This window comes from Pantherophis guttatus, chromosome 3 (assembly GCF_059756535.1).
Source record: "Pantherophis guttatus breed Tessera chromosome 3, ASM5975653v1, whole genome shotgun sequence".
NCBI lineage: Eukaryota > Metazoa > Chordata > Lepidosauria > Squamata > Colubridae > Pantherophis > Pantherophis guttatus.
This window is the reverse complement of record NC_142065.1, coordinates 15,720,707-15,737,583: the sequence shown is the minus strand read 5'-3', so window position 1 is coordinate 15,737,583 and position 16,877 is coordinate 15,720,707. Positions and strand designations below refer to the sequence as shown.

General features: G+C 38.2%; 1 protein-coding gene across 3 annotated transcripts in view; it reads left to right on the top strand.

The window, feature by feature from the left end:
* Window positions 1–16,877, top strand: part of GNAS (GNAS complex locus) — a 217,705-nt gene that overhangs the window by 97,799 nt on the left and 103,029 nt on the right. For 2 of the 3 annotated variants that reach the window (XM_034433106.3, XM_034433107.3), the window contains exons 3-4: window positions 11,084–11,138; window positions 11,226–11,345. In XM_034433106.3, the coding sequence (XP_034288997.1) occupies window positions 11,084–11,138; window positions 11,226–11,345 (175 nt within the window). Of the gene's footprint in view, window positions 1–11,083; window positions 11,139–11,225; window positions 11,346–11,578; window positions 11,670–16,877 lie in introns of those variants that run through there. The other variant, XM_034433105.3, reaches the window with a different exon arrangement.

Here is a 16,877-nt window from a genome sequence, read left to right as displayed (position 1 = left end):
GCCACTAAGGACAGGTTGGAAAGGGCTGGACTTTTTTGGTTTTATTGTTTAGGTTTATGATCTCCCAGAATTTACTGCTATTAAATAGAGGGATTTTGGCTGTGTCTCATGGTTGCCTGGTAGAATTTAATGTGCACTTTTAAAAAAATTTAAGCGATGTTGATTCATCCTGCAAAAGTAGTAAAGTTAATATGGCTTGATTTTCATGGAATAAGACCCATTTTGAGATGATATGGAAATATGATTCCCAGTTGACAAATGTACTTAGAGATAAGAGCCTGTAGACTGGAGCAGTGGGTCTAGATCACGGGTGTCAAACTTGCAGCATCACATTGCCATCGCATGACGTTTCTTGACGTTTTCCCTATTCGCGGGGCTGGAGTGGGCATGGCCTGTATGTGACGCATCTGGCCTGCGGGCCGCCAGTTTGACACCCATGATCTACATCAGGGATAGCTAAACTTTTTGCCGTTGTGTGCCAAAAGTGCATACATGTGACAGCACCCATAATGCAATGTGCAGCCCTCCTGCGCATGCACGCATGAACCCCTCCCATTGCTCGCACTGCGCATGCACCCTGCCCCCCTGTTTTGGGCCTGGAAAGCCTCCTGCACCAACCTTTGCTGGCGCTGTCCAGAACACAAGGCTGGCAGCAGGAGGAGGAGCTCTGGCAGGCCGTTTGCACCTGCAAAGAGGCAGCGGCGGCTCCTCCTGCCAGCGTCACGCTCCTGACAGTGTCCAGCCAGCCATGCCTGGCCTCCCCCTGTGACAGCCCACATGGATCCCGGGCAGCACAGCTTCGGGGCTTTTCTTGGCGGCAGCGGTCAGGCAGGCGGGTGCAGGGGTGTGAGCTACCCAGTGGGCATGCATGTGCCGGGAAATGAAGTTCCGGTTTCCGGCACACACATGCGCACTGGCCACCTAGTCTTCTGGTTACTGGCGCTCATGCGTGCATGACAATCATCTGGCCGGCTGATCTTTTGGTTTCTGCAGAAACACATGGAGAAGAAGCTAAACTTGTATTTCTTTGACAAGTGGAGTTGAACTGTATGTTTGTAGCAATCTGGATTCCTGTCTACCTAATGTGTGCATGCAACTTACTGGAGCCAGAAAGAAAAAAGAAAGCATTTTAGGCCTTTGCAACTCTGCCTGCTTCTTATATAATTAGTATATGGCATTGGTTTGTGACAGATATCCTAGTGCAATTCTTATTGTGTGTCCAACAAGCAATTGCGTTTGGGGGGAAAAAAGATGTAATAATTCTTTAGAAGCAAAAGGGATTCCTAAGCAGTCCCTGCCAAAGTATTCAAGTTTTGAAATTTGCAATGAGATCATAAGCAGATACATTAACCACCTTTTGATAAAATTAACTATCTCTCACTTGCTGTATTCTCTGGTGTCCTATTATGTAGGCCGTTTTGCTTACTCCTGTCTGTCGTCAAGGCTCCAGAAAACAATTACCTATCTCTGATGCATCCTTTCAGACTCCCAAGACACCCAAAAAGTGGTACAGTCAGTTGTGAAGACAGTGAATAATCTCTTTAGTCACGTCTCTAAAATAAGTTTTTCATTTTCCAGACCAAAAATTTTTTTTTAAAAAAAATTAAAAGGTTATATTTTAAATTAAGAGCTTTTTCTCTGAAGTGTTGTTTTGTGATTGCTGTAGAAAGAGAAGTCTTCCTGTCAAAGAACAAGGAAGTGAAAATTATAATCAAAAGTAATATTAAGCAATAAAGTATGTAAAAAGTAAGGGCTGAGTTTCCAGACCAAGGCCATTAAATTAAGCATTATACTAACTTTTCCTGTAAATAATGTGAGTAAAAATAATACTACAGTTTGTTCTATTTGTAGTTTTGATTCTTGTAATTTTTGCAATGCTGAAGAATATTGTTTCTGATGCCCTTGCCCCTTTCCTGATACTTTTTTTTAACCTTTGTACTCTTCAGATTCTCATTACTACTTCAAATTTGTCTTCTTAAAAGAACTTCATATTTTTAATCCCTTCTCTCTTTACTTAGTAATGACATGTTCATCAAAATACTTCGTTTTAATCTTGTCCTCTAAAGTTTTGAGCTGTGTTTTTTTCAAAACGCAGATGTTTTAATCCCACTTTAATATCATTTTAATGAGTCAATGTGTTTTTGCTGCTTTAATGTTGTTGTTGCATACTGTGTTGGTACCATTTGTTGAAAGGTAATAAATTTTCACTCCTTTTTTTATTCTCCAATTCTGGGAGGCTGTTCCATTCAGTTATGATAAATATTTACTTTTTTCTGTAATTTTCTTTCCTCAGTGAGAATTAGTTCATTTTCAGATTTCCATAAAAGAGCTTTTTACTTATACTGCTAAAGATCTGTTGATTTAGATTTCTTTCTCCTTTACTTACCGCTGTTTTTAAATGCAAAGGATAATATTAAAAATCATACTTTTTTCCTGCTGACTAGTTTTATAGCTGACTAGTTTTATTGATTTTTCCCCTCCCCATTTCTACTACGTGCCTTCATTTCTTTGGTTGGTCATTCCTATCTTGTTTCAGGCTCCATGCCTATAATCTTTACCTTTTTTTAGTTATGTATGGTAAAACTTTAGGTCATTTCCATTGTTGTCCTTGTCTCCTATATCAGGAGTCCCCAACCCCTGGGCCGCGAACCAGTACTGGTCTGTGGCCTGTTAGGAACTTGATTGCACAGCTGGAGGTGAGTGGCAGGTGAGCGAACCCTACTGAAAATGGCGCATGCGGGGGATCTAGGTTGTATACTTCTCTCAGCCCAGTGATGGAATTAATTTGTTTTTTCCTCTTACTGATCTTAACTTTTGTTTCTGCAGTGTGTTTATTCCATATCAGTTTTATTTGTCTAAGTAGGTTAGACATAAATCTAAATAAATGATTAATTCTTGAGCTTTTGCTATCTAATACTTTTATTCACCTATCCAGCCATCCACCAAACTTGGATGTGCCTTCCTAATTATGACATCTTTGGCAGAACCTGCATTTTATGTTAAATGTGTATGAAACCTTCATGTATTTATGCTGCTACTACAGCAGCAACAGCAGTAATTTGGCTTCAGTCCTGGCCAAGGACTTGTACATATGAATAAAACTACTGTTAGGTTTAAACTACAATATCAAAAATTCAGTATGATTGAATTTGTCATTAGTTGTTGAAGGACATGTAATTTGATGTTGTTCCATTAAGTTCATTTATTTCTATTTCTTATTAAAATCTGCATGCAGAACAGATTTCAAAATCAGATCAACTCAAATTTCTATCTAATGGAAATTAATTTATTTAATCTCTTAGTGTTAAATAACTATTTCTAGGGAGTCAAGATATTGTCATCATCATCATCTTCATCCTAGCGGTTTTCCCACAGGTCTGCTTTTCAGCTCAACAAGCGCCCTCTTGTGCGATCAAACGCAGCATCTGAGTGTAACTGGGCATTTTTCATGTCCGCATTTATTATATCTTGCCATCTTTGTTTTGTTTTCGTCATAACCAATGAAGTCAAGACTATAAATATGAGGGAAATCTATCATTCAGAAGAGACTTACTATACAAAAATGCTTATATTTATGTTACTGGTTACAGTATATCATACTTTTTTTAATAGAGAAAGACAAAAATTGGTCATATGATTGTTAAATAGGTTATTTATTTATTTATTTTTTAGCAAAGAACAGTATTTAAGAACAGTTATGATCTATATAATGAAATTTGCCAGATGAAATAGGAATGTGGTTATGTGGTTTGTGTATTTCTTTATATCTGAGGAACTTCCCTCTTTACTAACTGAACTTAAACTAAAATAATGGCAAACTTTGGATATACAAGCTCATGTTTCTTTGAGGATTTTACGCTGGTCAGAATGTCATTTAATATAATTATGACCTTCTTTCATGATTTCGTGGAGCCTGAAGATTGAAGGCGAAGTACCATCAATTTTGACGATATCAAAAATATTTCTCCTTTTCATCTAATGCAGCCGAGATGCAAAATAATTCCAAAGAGATGCCTGCCATCAGTTATGGCACCGGATGTAAGATAATTAACTGATCCACAGATCAAACAGAGGGTTAGGAAGTGAGTAAGTCACTTGATCCCACAGTAGGTAGTCATGTTGTTCTTGCTAGAATTTTATTCTCTCAGAGGATGAAGTTTACACTTGGCTTTGTGATGAGCTTTTCAAAGAGAAAGGAGGAGAAGGAGAAGATCCTTTTCTACCATGACTTCTGCCCTTTGGTACATCTTACCCCCATCCTTTTGACTTGCTGGAAGACCCTTAAGACCTGGCTCTACCAGATGACTTGGGGCCCAAATGAGTGAGCTTCAAGTGGAGCTGGTTAATTAAGTAAGAGCTAACCTCTCCTTAGAGACATGGTGGCTCAGTGGCTAAGACGCTGAGCTTGTCAATCGAAAGGTCGGCAGTTCAGCGGTTCGAATCCCTAGTGCTGCATAACGGGGTGAGCTCCCGTTACTTGTCCCAGCTTCTGCCAACCCAGCAGTTTGAAAGCACGTAAAAAATGCAAGTCGAAAAATACGGACTACCTTTGGTGGGAAGGTAACAGCGTTCCGTGCACCTTTGGCGTTTAGTCATGCCGGCCACCTGACCACGGAGACGTCTTTGGACAGCACTGGCTCTTCGGCTTTGAAACGGAGATGAGCACCACCCCCTAGAGTTGGAAACGACTAGCACATATGTGCGAGGGGAACCTTTACCTTTACCCTCTCACCTCTTGCATCTGGCTGCCCCCTTCTCCATCTTGTGTCCATGATTTTATTCTGTTTGTATTGCCGAATTTATTGAGTATTTTTATATTTGACAATTTTAATGTTTTTATGTTGTAAGCTGCCTGGAATCATTTTGAAACAAGATGGATGCAAACGCTTAATAACACCCACTGTTTTTGTTTATTCTCGGATAGGTTTGGTGTAATAATTTTTGAAAGAACCCTAACAAAAATGTCCATTTAAAAATCAGTAAATTATTGAGGCATTATGAGTTCTGCAATGAGTTTTAGCAATTTTCTTAATATTAATGACCAGCTATTTAGATGGATGGCCTGGGGTTAAATGTTTTAGCCTGCTGGGGTTTTTTTCCTCTTTTCTGTTTTGATAGTGAGCATTCAGCAATAAATATGCAGTTAAGTCAAACAGTTACCTTGAACATTGCTCAAGAGGCATAACCTTGCTAGCAGAATGCTTCAGGCAACCTTTTATACGTCATACTGTAACCATCATATCTTAACTGGAAAATTAAGTGGAAATACTATATAGTGACCTCGAATTTCTGCAGGAATCAAGGTAGAACAATTAGTTGCCACAGCTGGGATACTGTGTCAACCTCATCTTTTTTAAAAAAATGATCTTTTCTCATAAGGATGTGGTTTGCAGAAGGAGCTGTGAAGGCGAAGCAGTGGGTTTACATATTGAGAATAGGTAGTCCTCAACTTACAACAGTTTGTTTAGTGACCGTTCAAAATTACAACAGCAGTGAAAAAAAGTGTTTTTCATACAACCGTTGCAGCATCCCCATGGTCGCGTGATCAAAATTCAGATGCTTGGTAACTGACTCATATTTATGACGGTTACCATTTCCCGGGGTCGTGTGATCAGCTTTTGCAACCTTCTGACAAGCAAAGTCAATATGGAAGCCAGATTCACTTAATAACCATATTACAAACTTAACAACTGCAGTGATTCACTTGAAAACTCTGTCAAGATAGTTTGTAAAATGAGAGAACATTCACTTAACCAATATCTCACTTAGCAACAGAAAATTTGGTCTGAATTATGGTCGTAAATCGAGGATTACCTGTCATATAGCTTGAACCATTTGAAATTAGGAAGAATGGATGGTGCTTCGCAAGATATTTTATAGCAATAGCTTTTAGTCTGATATACCGCCCCATAGTGCTTTAAAGCACTCTCTGGGCAGTTTACAATGTCAACATATTGCCCCCAATAATCTGGGTCCTCATTTTACCAATCTTGGAAGGCTGAGTCAACCTTGAGCCTCATCAGGATCAAACTCCATGCTGTGGGCAGAGTTGCCTGCAGTACTATAGTTTTAACTACTGTGCCACCAGGGCTGTTATAGTATTGTTTTTTAAAATGTCAGTAATGATTCCAATAAAATGCTGCCTTAGTTTGTTTAGACGTACACAGATATGTCCAGATACTATTTCATTAGAAGCCTCATGTTTTATGGTTTGTTTACTGAATTTTGTTCAGAACGTTTTCTGAACAGGGATGTGATGAACTTTTCTTTAAAAAGTTATAGTGAAGATTGAAATTGGTCACTGTTGACAATACTTTTTGTGCTTCTGCTGGCACCAGCAGTGAATATTATAGTTTTAGAAATGGAATTGAATTGTCATGCTTTTTATACGATGCTGCCTCTGAAGGTATTTCGGGAAAATAATACAATTTGGAACAGAACAGCTAGTCTACTAAGAGCAACTGGGCATAAAGAACACATTTCAGTACTTCATGAACAGTTATTCTGACTCCCTTTATGGTAAGAGGCCAAAGGCATGAGGTTCTTTTATTAGAGGTGAAGCATCTGGCAACTTGGACGGAGGCCTTTTCCAGTGGACTGCTTTGGCTTTCACTGTTTTTCCAGATTTGCCCTCAGATAATTTTCTAGTGATAAATGAGGAACTTTTTTTTCTATCTCTCTTAGATATTACTTTGGTAGAACTGATGTCTTCAGCTTATTTTAATGTATGTTTATTTTGTTTGGGGTAATTATATTTTAAGTCCTCTGAGGATGTATTTGATATAAGGAATATAAATCTTGAAACAAATTGCAACAACAGCAGCGGAAAAAAGAAAGGGATCCCCCTCCCCCCGGTCTATTTGCAATTTTGGCGGTGTTGCTGTTTCATAAAAGTGTCATGTTAAGGGCAGTCATGTTATTGTGACTAAATAATATTGAAATTGACTTGCATGTCATCTATTCCACAAGGCTTTAGGAGTCTAATCACAAAAGGTTTGGGTTCTGAAGAAGGGAGCTCCACATATAAGTCACCTTAAGTTCCCTGGAGAAGGCCAGGATAAACATATCAAATTACGGTGTTGCAATTTGTGTGTGTGTGTGCAAACACATGTCTCTGTATCTACAGGTAAGAACACCTAATTAGTCATATCTGGGCTGAGTAGCTCAGGTGGTAGGGGCCACAGTAGCTTAATGACGTGGAACTGCTGACCATAAATTATCTGAATTCCAGCGGATCAAGCCTGGGAGACAGAGTGAGCTCCCATCGCTCAGTCCCTAACTCATGCCCATCCAGCAGTTTGAAAACATGCAATATTGCGAGTAGATAAATGGGTACCACTTTGGTGGAAAAAGTGTATAAGTGTACCTAAATTTTCACCCCCTTTTGGGGGGAAAGGTGTGTTTTATACTCTGAAAAATACGGTAAATATTCAAATGCTATTCTCTCAAATAATAGTTAATCCCAGTGACTTTAAATACTCATTTTTTCTGGAATGCTGCACATGTTCAGAATACATGTGAGGTAGATTATGTTTAAAAGGCCCATCTCCTAAAGATTGAAAGTTGTTTGCATTCAGACAAAGAGGTTGCTGATCTCTCAGCCTTCTCTGCAAATGTCCATAAACTCAGATTATGAAATATCCCATACAATGTCCTACTGTGTCCATTTGCCTGCTTATATGATAAACTTCCATGATGTTGTGAAGATTAGGATTTGAATTTCCAGAGATGAACTTCTAGGTGACGGATTAGGAACACTTGATAGTAACCCATTCATTACTTTAGGGAAATGAGGTGGCAGTTTTGCAGTTACAAACTAAAGAATAGTGCTATAAATAAAAGGATGTTTGGAAACAGGAGTGAAAGTTCAACAAATGAATCAAGCTAAATCTTCTTAAACTACTTTCTGAGAATTTTGGAATTATTGACAGCATCACTGGAAACTGGCAAGCATTTCTGAGTGTACTGTAACATATTTAAGAATTTATTTCTGCTTTTCTGTGAGAAAGAGGCTGGAGGTACATCTTATTTTTCTATTTCTACTTAAACATAGGCTGGGTAATATAGAAGTATTGGCTAAAAACCTATTATTGGTTTTTTTGAACACTGTTTACATCAAAATGGCAGGTTTTATTGTCCTGAACATTTAGTTCCATTGCATCTTATACTAGTTTCCTAATTCTAATATGAGAAAGGAAGAAAAATACTCCCTACATTCTAGACATCATTTTATAAATCTTGGTCATATTTTTTCTTCATTTAGTTCTTGATAGAATGTTTCCATTGTCCATTAGTTTTTCCTTCCATGCAAAGATGAATTTTAAAAATAAATAGCACTAGCATATATGTGCGAGGGGAACCTTTACCTTACATGTAAAACAAACAATGCATTCAGTTCTTTAAAATGATGTCCACAGTAGAATCTTGTTTTTAGATGCGAACACACGTTCATGATGAACTGAATAATTATAATATCTCAGGTGGCTTTATGTCTTTAGATAGCTTGGTCATTAAAGGTGAAACTACTATTTAGATTAGTGCTTTTTCAGTTTGAGAGCTAATAGGTGTTAATTACTGCTGGTTTCCTGGGATAATCTTAATCATATGCCTGATCAATTGTTAATTGGTTTAGAAACTCATTAGTTATTGGGAAAAACTGGAAAAATATTAAGGCCAAATTATATCTATCAGAGGGCTTATTATAATAGTCCAATATTGCATATCAAAATCTTTAATGTAAGATAACAGAGAATTTTGAAATTTTTCTGGATGGAAAGCTCTGAAAGTAAACTGTCATATTAATTTCAGTTATTGAATTTTAAGGCAACATTACTACTGTAATCTTTTACCTGTTTTTTTTTTAATTAAAATCTGTAAGCAGTAATAGGTTGTTGTTTTTTCTTCCTTTGGTGTCTCAAATGGGCTTCTGTGACCTTCCCAAAAAAGCTGCTCTGAAAGAGAATATAAGAATTTGATCACTGTTGGGATAACTTGCCTGGTCATAAATAGCTTCTAAGAATTTTTAGTCTAAAACTTGGTTGGGTTGAAGTGTGATATAAGTAGTACTTAATTTTATAGAATTAGTGACTTCATCAAAATAAAATCATTCATTTGCATTTAAAATTTTGTTTAGACATAATTATGTATAGAAATAATTGGAATTAGCTTCATATTTTCCCTTCTAGTATTATAAGAAAATAAAGTTTAAGCACCCCTCTCCTCTCCCTCCTCTCCTCCCCTCCCCTCCCTTCCCTTCCCTTCCCTTCCCTTCCCTTCCCTTCTTTTCTCTTCTTTCTTTTTTTCTTTTTTGCTAATGTTGCTTCATTCCCTTTCAAGAAAAGGGGAAGGAAGAACTTTCTGTATTGTTGTTCTAAAACAGGGGTGTCAAACTCAAGGCTTGGGGACCGGATCTGTCCCACGGGGTGCTTAGACCTGGCCTGCAGGGCTGCCCTGGAGACAGCGAAGGACCAGCTTGCAGTGCCTCTGCCAGCAAAAACTGAGCTTGGGAGGGCTGCGTGCAGTCTTCCCGAGCTCCGTTTTCATAGGCAGAGGGTTACAGGAGGCCATCGCAGCCGAAAATGGAGCTCACAAGGGCTGTGGGCGGCACTCCCAAGCTCCATTTTCGCTGGCAGAGAGTTGCAGGAACCCTCGCAGCTGAAAACGGAGCTCGGGAGCCCGTTTTCACTGGCAGAGCGCTTAGGCTACCATAGCCGCCTCTGACACGAGTGATGTTGAGCTGGCCACGTCTACCCTGGCCACGCCCATCCCGGCCACCCAAGGTCAAACACAACCCTGATGCGGTCCTCAATGAAATCAGGTTTGACACCTCTGTTCTAAAAGAACCCTTATAGATCAAAGGACAGATTTTTTTTTAATTAACTTACTCAAAAAACCTGTTAGCAAATGGGTAAGATTTGGAATTCTAGTACTGACAAAGCTTCTTTCTCACAAGCAGGCAAATATCTAATATTAATCAGTATCTGAACTATCTTTATAATAGCTCATAAAATAATGCAGAAGAAGAACGCTGTGCTTGTTGGCGGCTTTTAAAAATATATTGTTCTGGCCTTGTGGCTTCAGTTAATAGTTCTTTTTTATTATTGAGAAAAATGTTTTAAAATCTAGCCATCTTCAGGAATAGAATTTTCTTTTTGCATATTGCTGAAGTCAGCAAATGGTTTTAATGCTGAGAACTTCAGTCGAGCAAGGCATTTATTGTATTTTGTAAGTCCTTGAACCGTTAGTAAATTGCACTTGAAAGTAAGTTATTAGTCAAAGTCATGACGTACCTCACTCTGTAGGAGATGTAGCATGCAATTGTCATGGAAAAAGTACTCTTGGGGAATATTACGAAATACAAATTAACATTATATATTCATTGCTATAAAAAGGGTCTATTTACTGAACTTACCATAGGCTTACTAAGGTAACCAGGTGAAAATAGGGACATAAGTATTCTTGTGGCATCTAATTTTTATGACTCCATCACTTAAAGTAGCTTGTTCAAAATCCATTAAAAGTACTTGATGGGAAAGGAATCAGCTTTTGTTTTCAATTTTATTTATATTTTTTTAATAAATAATTTAGGGGGGGTGAGGGGTGAACAAACAATACTCCTTCCTTCTCCTATTTTTCCACAAACCAGAGAAAGAATGACTGGCTAGAAGTCACCCAGCCAGCTTTCATGCTTAAGATGGGACTAGAATTCACTATCTCCTGGTGATTGGCTCCAAGTCACCCAGTCGGCTTTCCAACCTAAGGTGGGACTAGAATTCAGAGTCTCCTAGTTTAGATCCTGGTGCCCTAACCACTAAACCAAGCTGGCTCTCAGTAATATCACTTGGCCTTGTAAACATTGATTAAATAATAGAAATAGTGGTTATTTTCCTTTCCCCCTTTTTTTTAAAAGTGGGCATTCTGTGACTGGATATTTCATGATGTGCTAAACCCAGCAGATTTATCTTTTATTTTAAATGTTGATTTCAAATAAAAAGCAGATGGAAGGGAAGGAGACTTTCCCAGGCCACACTGAACAAAAGAACATATTTATATATTTGATTTTTTTTTTGTTTCTTGATTACAGGGAGAAAAAAATGAAAATTCAAGATATTAAAAATAATATTAAAGAAGCTATAGAGGTAAGTCTACCAGCTGTTCCTTATTTTGACTAAATTGTTTTAACCTGTAGCATTCTGGTAACATGCTTGAAATCATTTTCTCCACAGACAATAGTAACAGCGATGGGAAACCTGGCACCACCAGTTGAACTAGCTAATGCAGAGAATCAGTTTCGAATTGATTATATATTAAACTTAGCAAATCAGATAGATTTTGACTTCCCACCAGTAAGTACGCATTTTTATTGAAATGATATTTGATTAATATTTAAGCTTTTGTCTCTTTATCCCTGTGGGTATTTTGAAAAACAGAAAGTAATTTGTTGAATTTTCTGATGTTTTCAACTTGCATGCATTGATTGGTATCCAAGTATTGATCTACAAATGTGAATCTAGAACCTAACTTTGGATTCTTCTTTGGACTTTTCTGCATGAACCATGGGTTGAACGATACAGATGTATAAACTCTCCAGTGGATGTGCATGTTTTCCAAAGAAATTGAAGCACTCCAGATTTGAAGTATATGAGAGTAAAGTGATGAAAATGGAGGAGGTATTTTCATGTTTACCATTAGTCTTTCTGTGACCCTTAGATATCTGTGCGTTTGTGTACATGCACAAGCATGTGAACAAACCATCTGTGCAATGTAAATTAAAAATGCTCACAAGAAAAGCTCCAATTAAGATTTCAGGCAAAATTTAGTTACCCATCCACTCCATCAGGATTCTGTTACTATGGACTTTGAGTTGAACATGTAAGTTACGTGTGGTTGAATGCTTAAATTTATATGGATCTTCTCAGTGAGGCTTTAGGTGCATGAGGCTGTCCATCCCAAATAAACATTATTAGTATAATATAATTCAACTTAAAGTGAGGCAAGCTGGAGCAGCAGAGATAAAATTGGTTTTCATTGATAACATCACCTCCTCCTATTCAGTTGGTCCTTGATAAAAGACTTTTCTGGTATGGGCCCAATACTAAATTTGGAGGTTCTCTTTTAGGATCTAAGACAGATTTTAGTTAGTATTGTTTCTATCGCTTTCTAAATGCATCCAGGGCCTGTGTCAAATAAACCAAAATTCTCAACAGTGAGCCATGTGTCAGTTCCCTGCCTGCTATTTTTTACTTTTGTTAAACCTGCTGAGTCACTATAAAAGGCATTTCCTGATTCTTGTAGCTCTGAAAGATAATTTTGTTGATGTTGGTTTCACTGATAGAAATGACTTTATGAATGGGACTCCTTTATTTCACACCTGTCACCAGTGTCAGCTCCTGGTTATCAGAGTGTTTTTGGCTTGCATTTGTTTCTGGTTAGCAGCCAGTATAATTTATTTGACAAGAGAATTTTCTTACACATCTAGATGGGGAAAAGGTGCAAAGATTAGTCATTTTGGGCCATCTTGAAGCATTTCTGGCTTAGAAATGGCCATTGTCTTACTTGCTAACAAGTATCTATGGGAGAGGTAGGGAGAGAGAAAGGGAGGGAGGGAGAGGCTAGAAGTTTCCAGCTAGGCAAGGCTTCAGAGGAAGTCATGGTTAATAATCTTCCAGTAGTTGAGGATTAATGAGTAGGTTCTTTGGCACTACCGATTTCTAAGTTACAATGAATTCACCCCCTCCCTCTGTACATTGGATGTAGACATGCACGCACAATACCAGGTGCATTGATTGTCAGCAATTTGCATACTATAAATAAATACAACCAAGACTCGTGTGAGTGCTGAAAGCTGTTCTGTTGCTGAATTGTGGATTCCCTTCTCTGTTGGCTATCAACCGGAACTGCTATGGATGTTGATATGCATTTATATTTCACTGTAGAGCTTTTTTTTTTTTTAAGAAAACTTGTAAGTAGCTCTCTGTGCACACATAATTGAGAAGTATTTTGCTGAAATCTCTGTGAAGTCAGGTCAAATCAGGTGCTTCCACTCCCCAGTCCTTTTGATTGTGAAGCAAAAACTGTCTGCTACATTAGGTTGTTTACTGCAGCATAGGAGTTGGGAGAGAAAACTATGTCGGGAATATTTGGGGCATCAAATGTCATTTCTATAGTGCCGTTGTTGGGCTCTGCAGAAGATTACACGGCTACAGATACAGCCTGCTCATAGCATCAGGTTTTCTCCTCTGAGATGTGTCTTCCTGGTTCAGAGTCTCACCTGAGCTCATTTAAATGTTGTATTCCTTTGGTACTGGAAGAAAAAAAAAACCTTGGGTATTAATTATATGTAAAGCAATGTCATACCCTGGAATATCTCTATACTCCTAACCTCCTGGGCACAATCATTGAAATGGAGAGTCCTCAGAGAAAATTGGAGACTTTATAACCTTAGTTTATACAAATTTCTCTTCCTGAATACTGTAAACAGTAGAGAGCAGCTTTCTCTGGTGCATTGTGAAGTATACACAAGCAGCTGGACATGTCCAATTTTGTGATGAAGTTGAAAATTTTACAATACTCCATTTTCTTAAAAATAGCATGTATCACAAGTTTTCTGTAAAGTATTCACCTCAGTTGTCTTATTGCAAGCTATTGTTTCCTAGGGCATCTGTGGACGTGTTTTTGTGTTAATTGCTGATTCAAGTTCCTATTTGTATACTTCTCTTTGATCTCAAAGAACATTTTTGTAAACCTGTTTGTTTGGTACTTGAGCCTAATTTTTCTTCTTTTTTAGAGCACATGACTAGGGAAATGAGTTACTGTGGCCTCAGTGTCTCAGCCTAAGAAATACAGAGGCAATTTAACATAGATGTTTTTTCATTAGTGTTAACACTTGGCTCACACAAAGGCACTAAGCATACCTGATCTATCTGTGGGCCAACTAGACATTCTCTCCATTTCAGTAATCTCTAGACCTGTTTTATGATGCCCTTTTGCTTTGTTATGTGATATACCTGTGAGATTGTGGAGCAAAGGAGTAATACGCAGTTATGACTTGAACTGATCATAGTTCCTTCAGCCTGTAGAACTGGCTTGGCAACTTTACACCTTTCACCTCATGCATGAGGGAAAGGAACAGCGGGCAGGAAACTGGAGTCTGGGTGCTACTTGTTTGAAAAAGGCTCAATGGTAGCTGTGGTGTGTTTTATTTTATTTGTTGACTTGACTATGAAGATGTAAATATCAGGTAACCATTCATTTTAATAAAACTATTATCTGCAAAAAGTAAAAGCTACTAACCATAGCTGTGAGATTGGCTTTGGGCAACAGTGATCCATTTTTTCTAGTCTTGGGTGTCAGGTGATCTCAGCAATTGGATGGAGGCCACATTTATTTGTTTATTTTATTGTATTATATTTGTATCCCTCCTTTATTATTTTTACAAATGACTCAAGGCAGCAAATGTATCCGACACAGCTTCGGTCTCTTAATTTCCCCACAGCAATAACTTTGTGAGGTAGGTTGGACTGAGAAAGAGTGACTGACCCGAAATCATCCATGGCTAAAGCGGGATTTGAACTCATGGTCTCTTTGGTGGGTTGACAAGTGACTGTGGACATTGAATTGACAACTTTCATTTAGTGAGATAAATTATACAGAAAGTTTACCACATTAACATACTAATTTCAAAGTAATTGTACTTTGGAATGACTGTTTCATGCTTTGGGGATTGTTCTCTCATTCCCCTCTGAAAGTTACTAGGAAGCTGAAGGCAAAATCATAAATTTCTGTCTGTCTGCTTAGAAGTTAAGATACCTTAGGTGGGCTATGTTGTTTTCCTTTTTACTTTAAGGCAGGTCGGAGAACTGGAGGGAAGGGTTTTTGGGGGGTGATTAGCAGTGTAGTATAGTATTTTTATTTGACATGAAATTTCAGTTTGTTTGTTTGTTTTTCAAAACCCCAAAATGGTGAGGTAAGTTGGCTGAGAAAGAATAGCTGGCCAAAAATCACTCTATGGCAGGTATCGGCAACCTTAAACACTCAAAAAGCCACAAAGATCCTAACCAGAAGCCCCACGTTCAATTCTGGAGCCGACTGGAAGTCCGGTTCCCCCACCATATAGTCTCCTCCTAGCACAGTGCCCTTTTTTCCTCTGCTGACCGGAAGTACAGTTTCACCACCACGATAGTCTTCTTTTAGCGCAACATCCTCTTGCCTCTACCTGTCCTGACCAGAAATCCAGTTCCCTCCACCGTAGAGTCTCCTCCTAGCGCAGTGTCCTTTTTCCTCTACCTGTCCTAACTGAAAGCTCTATCAATTGTGGAGCCGACTGGCGACAGGGAGCCACAGCAGAGGGATGAAAGAGCCACATGTGGCTCCAGAGCTACAGGTTGCCGACCTCTGCTCTATGGACATCTGGAGTGAGGGTGATTTGATCCTGTATCTCTGAAAGTTCCTAACATAGGTCTTTAACCACTACAGTAATCTGACTCAAGGAGCATTAGGTGAACTTTAGGGAAAGAAAAATATCTGTGATTAAAAACTCAGGAATAAATCTAGTTCCTCCTAGCCTGGAGAGATCTTCTCCTTTGTTAAATAATAAATGCTCCCAAGTCTGAACAAGGAAATTCATAGACTGAGACACAATTGCAGTCTTACTGAAGTAACCAAGTGCGCATGATTCTTTAGGGAACTGTTGCCATAGATTAGGTCCTATCTTTCTTCCCTCCCTTCCCAGGGTGTTGAAGCAGACTTTTGGCACAGTTTCTTCTTTGCATTAGATAGGTTAAAAAGACACAAGGCCTTTTCTCTCACTGTTAATGGTGTCTCTGAAGAAGCAAGTTGAGGAAGTTGGTGGGTGTTTCCCATATCTCAATGCATATTAAAGGAGAACAGATCACCGAATGCATTGGCAGAAACATCAGTGTTTCTTTGAAAGACAGGGGAAAAAATCATGCTTCCAGAAGTTTGTGGCATGAAAATCACCTCCCTCTCTCTAAAGTTAACCTTTTGACTAGTTAAATTAATTGAGGCAGTACTGTAAAACACACACAGCCGCCGCCTCCTTGTGAATTTTGTGTGCCGGTGCTATTTAAGAAAAATGCCAACAGCACTACACAGGCACAAAATTATCATTAGATATCTCTGTTGAAGTCATCTTAGTTTAAATTGTAGCTTTACAGTACTAAAGTTATGAATTAAATAAAACATTTATTTATTTCAGTCATTGGCCGGTACAACACATAAGGGATCATGCAACATTATCAAAGACTAAAGCCAAAATAGGGAAATTTGCAACTTTGACATCTCAGAAAAGAAAGCTAAGCATTAAATTGTGTGTGTACGCTGTGATGCAGGAGTTCAAGTGAGGATGTGACTTATATTACTTAGCAGAGCTTAAAAGGATGAGCTGACCATATTTGTACCCGCCATGGGTACAGTGTTTAACGTGACCTTCTGTTTGAAGGAATGGTGTTTGTTAATGCGAGATAGTTAAAGATTGAGCACATTTGGTAATGGTTTACTACACTTCCTAAGTCGAATGGGTTAGATTTTGTATTAGCTGTACCTTGCCAAGTAACAATAAGGAATTTAGGTGCTTAATAGATGACAGTAACATCCCTTTTTGTAATCATTGCTTCCTGTTCAGTTTTTTTTTTAAACCACCAGTAACCATTTGTGTCTAAAGAAACTCAGCAAAACCAAAGTAGAAATCTTTGCTATAAAAAGACAGAGGAAAAAACATAAATAATAAAAAAAAACTTTCTCAGGAAATGGGCACTGCTTTATATGTTTTCCCCTAATGAAAAATGTGCTAAAAATGCATAGCTTTTAAAGAATAATGAAGAAAAAGATCAAATATTGATGAATCATTGCTAGGAAGG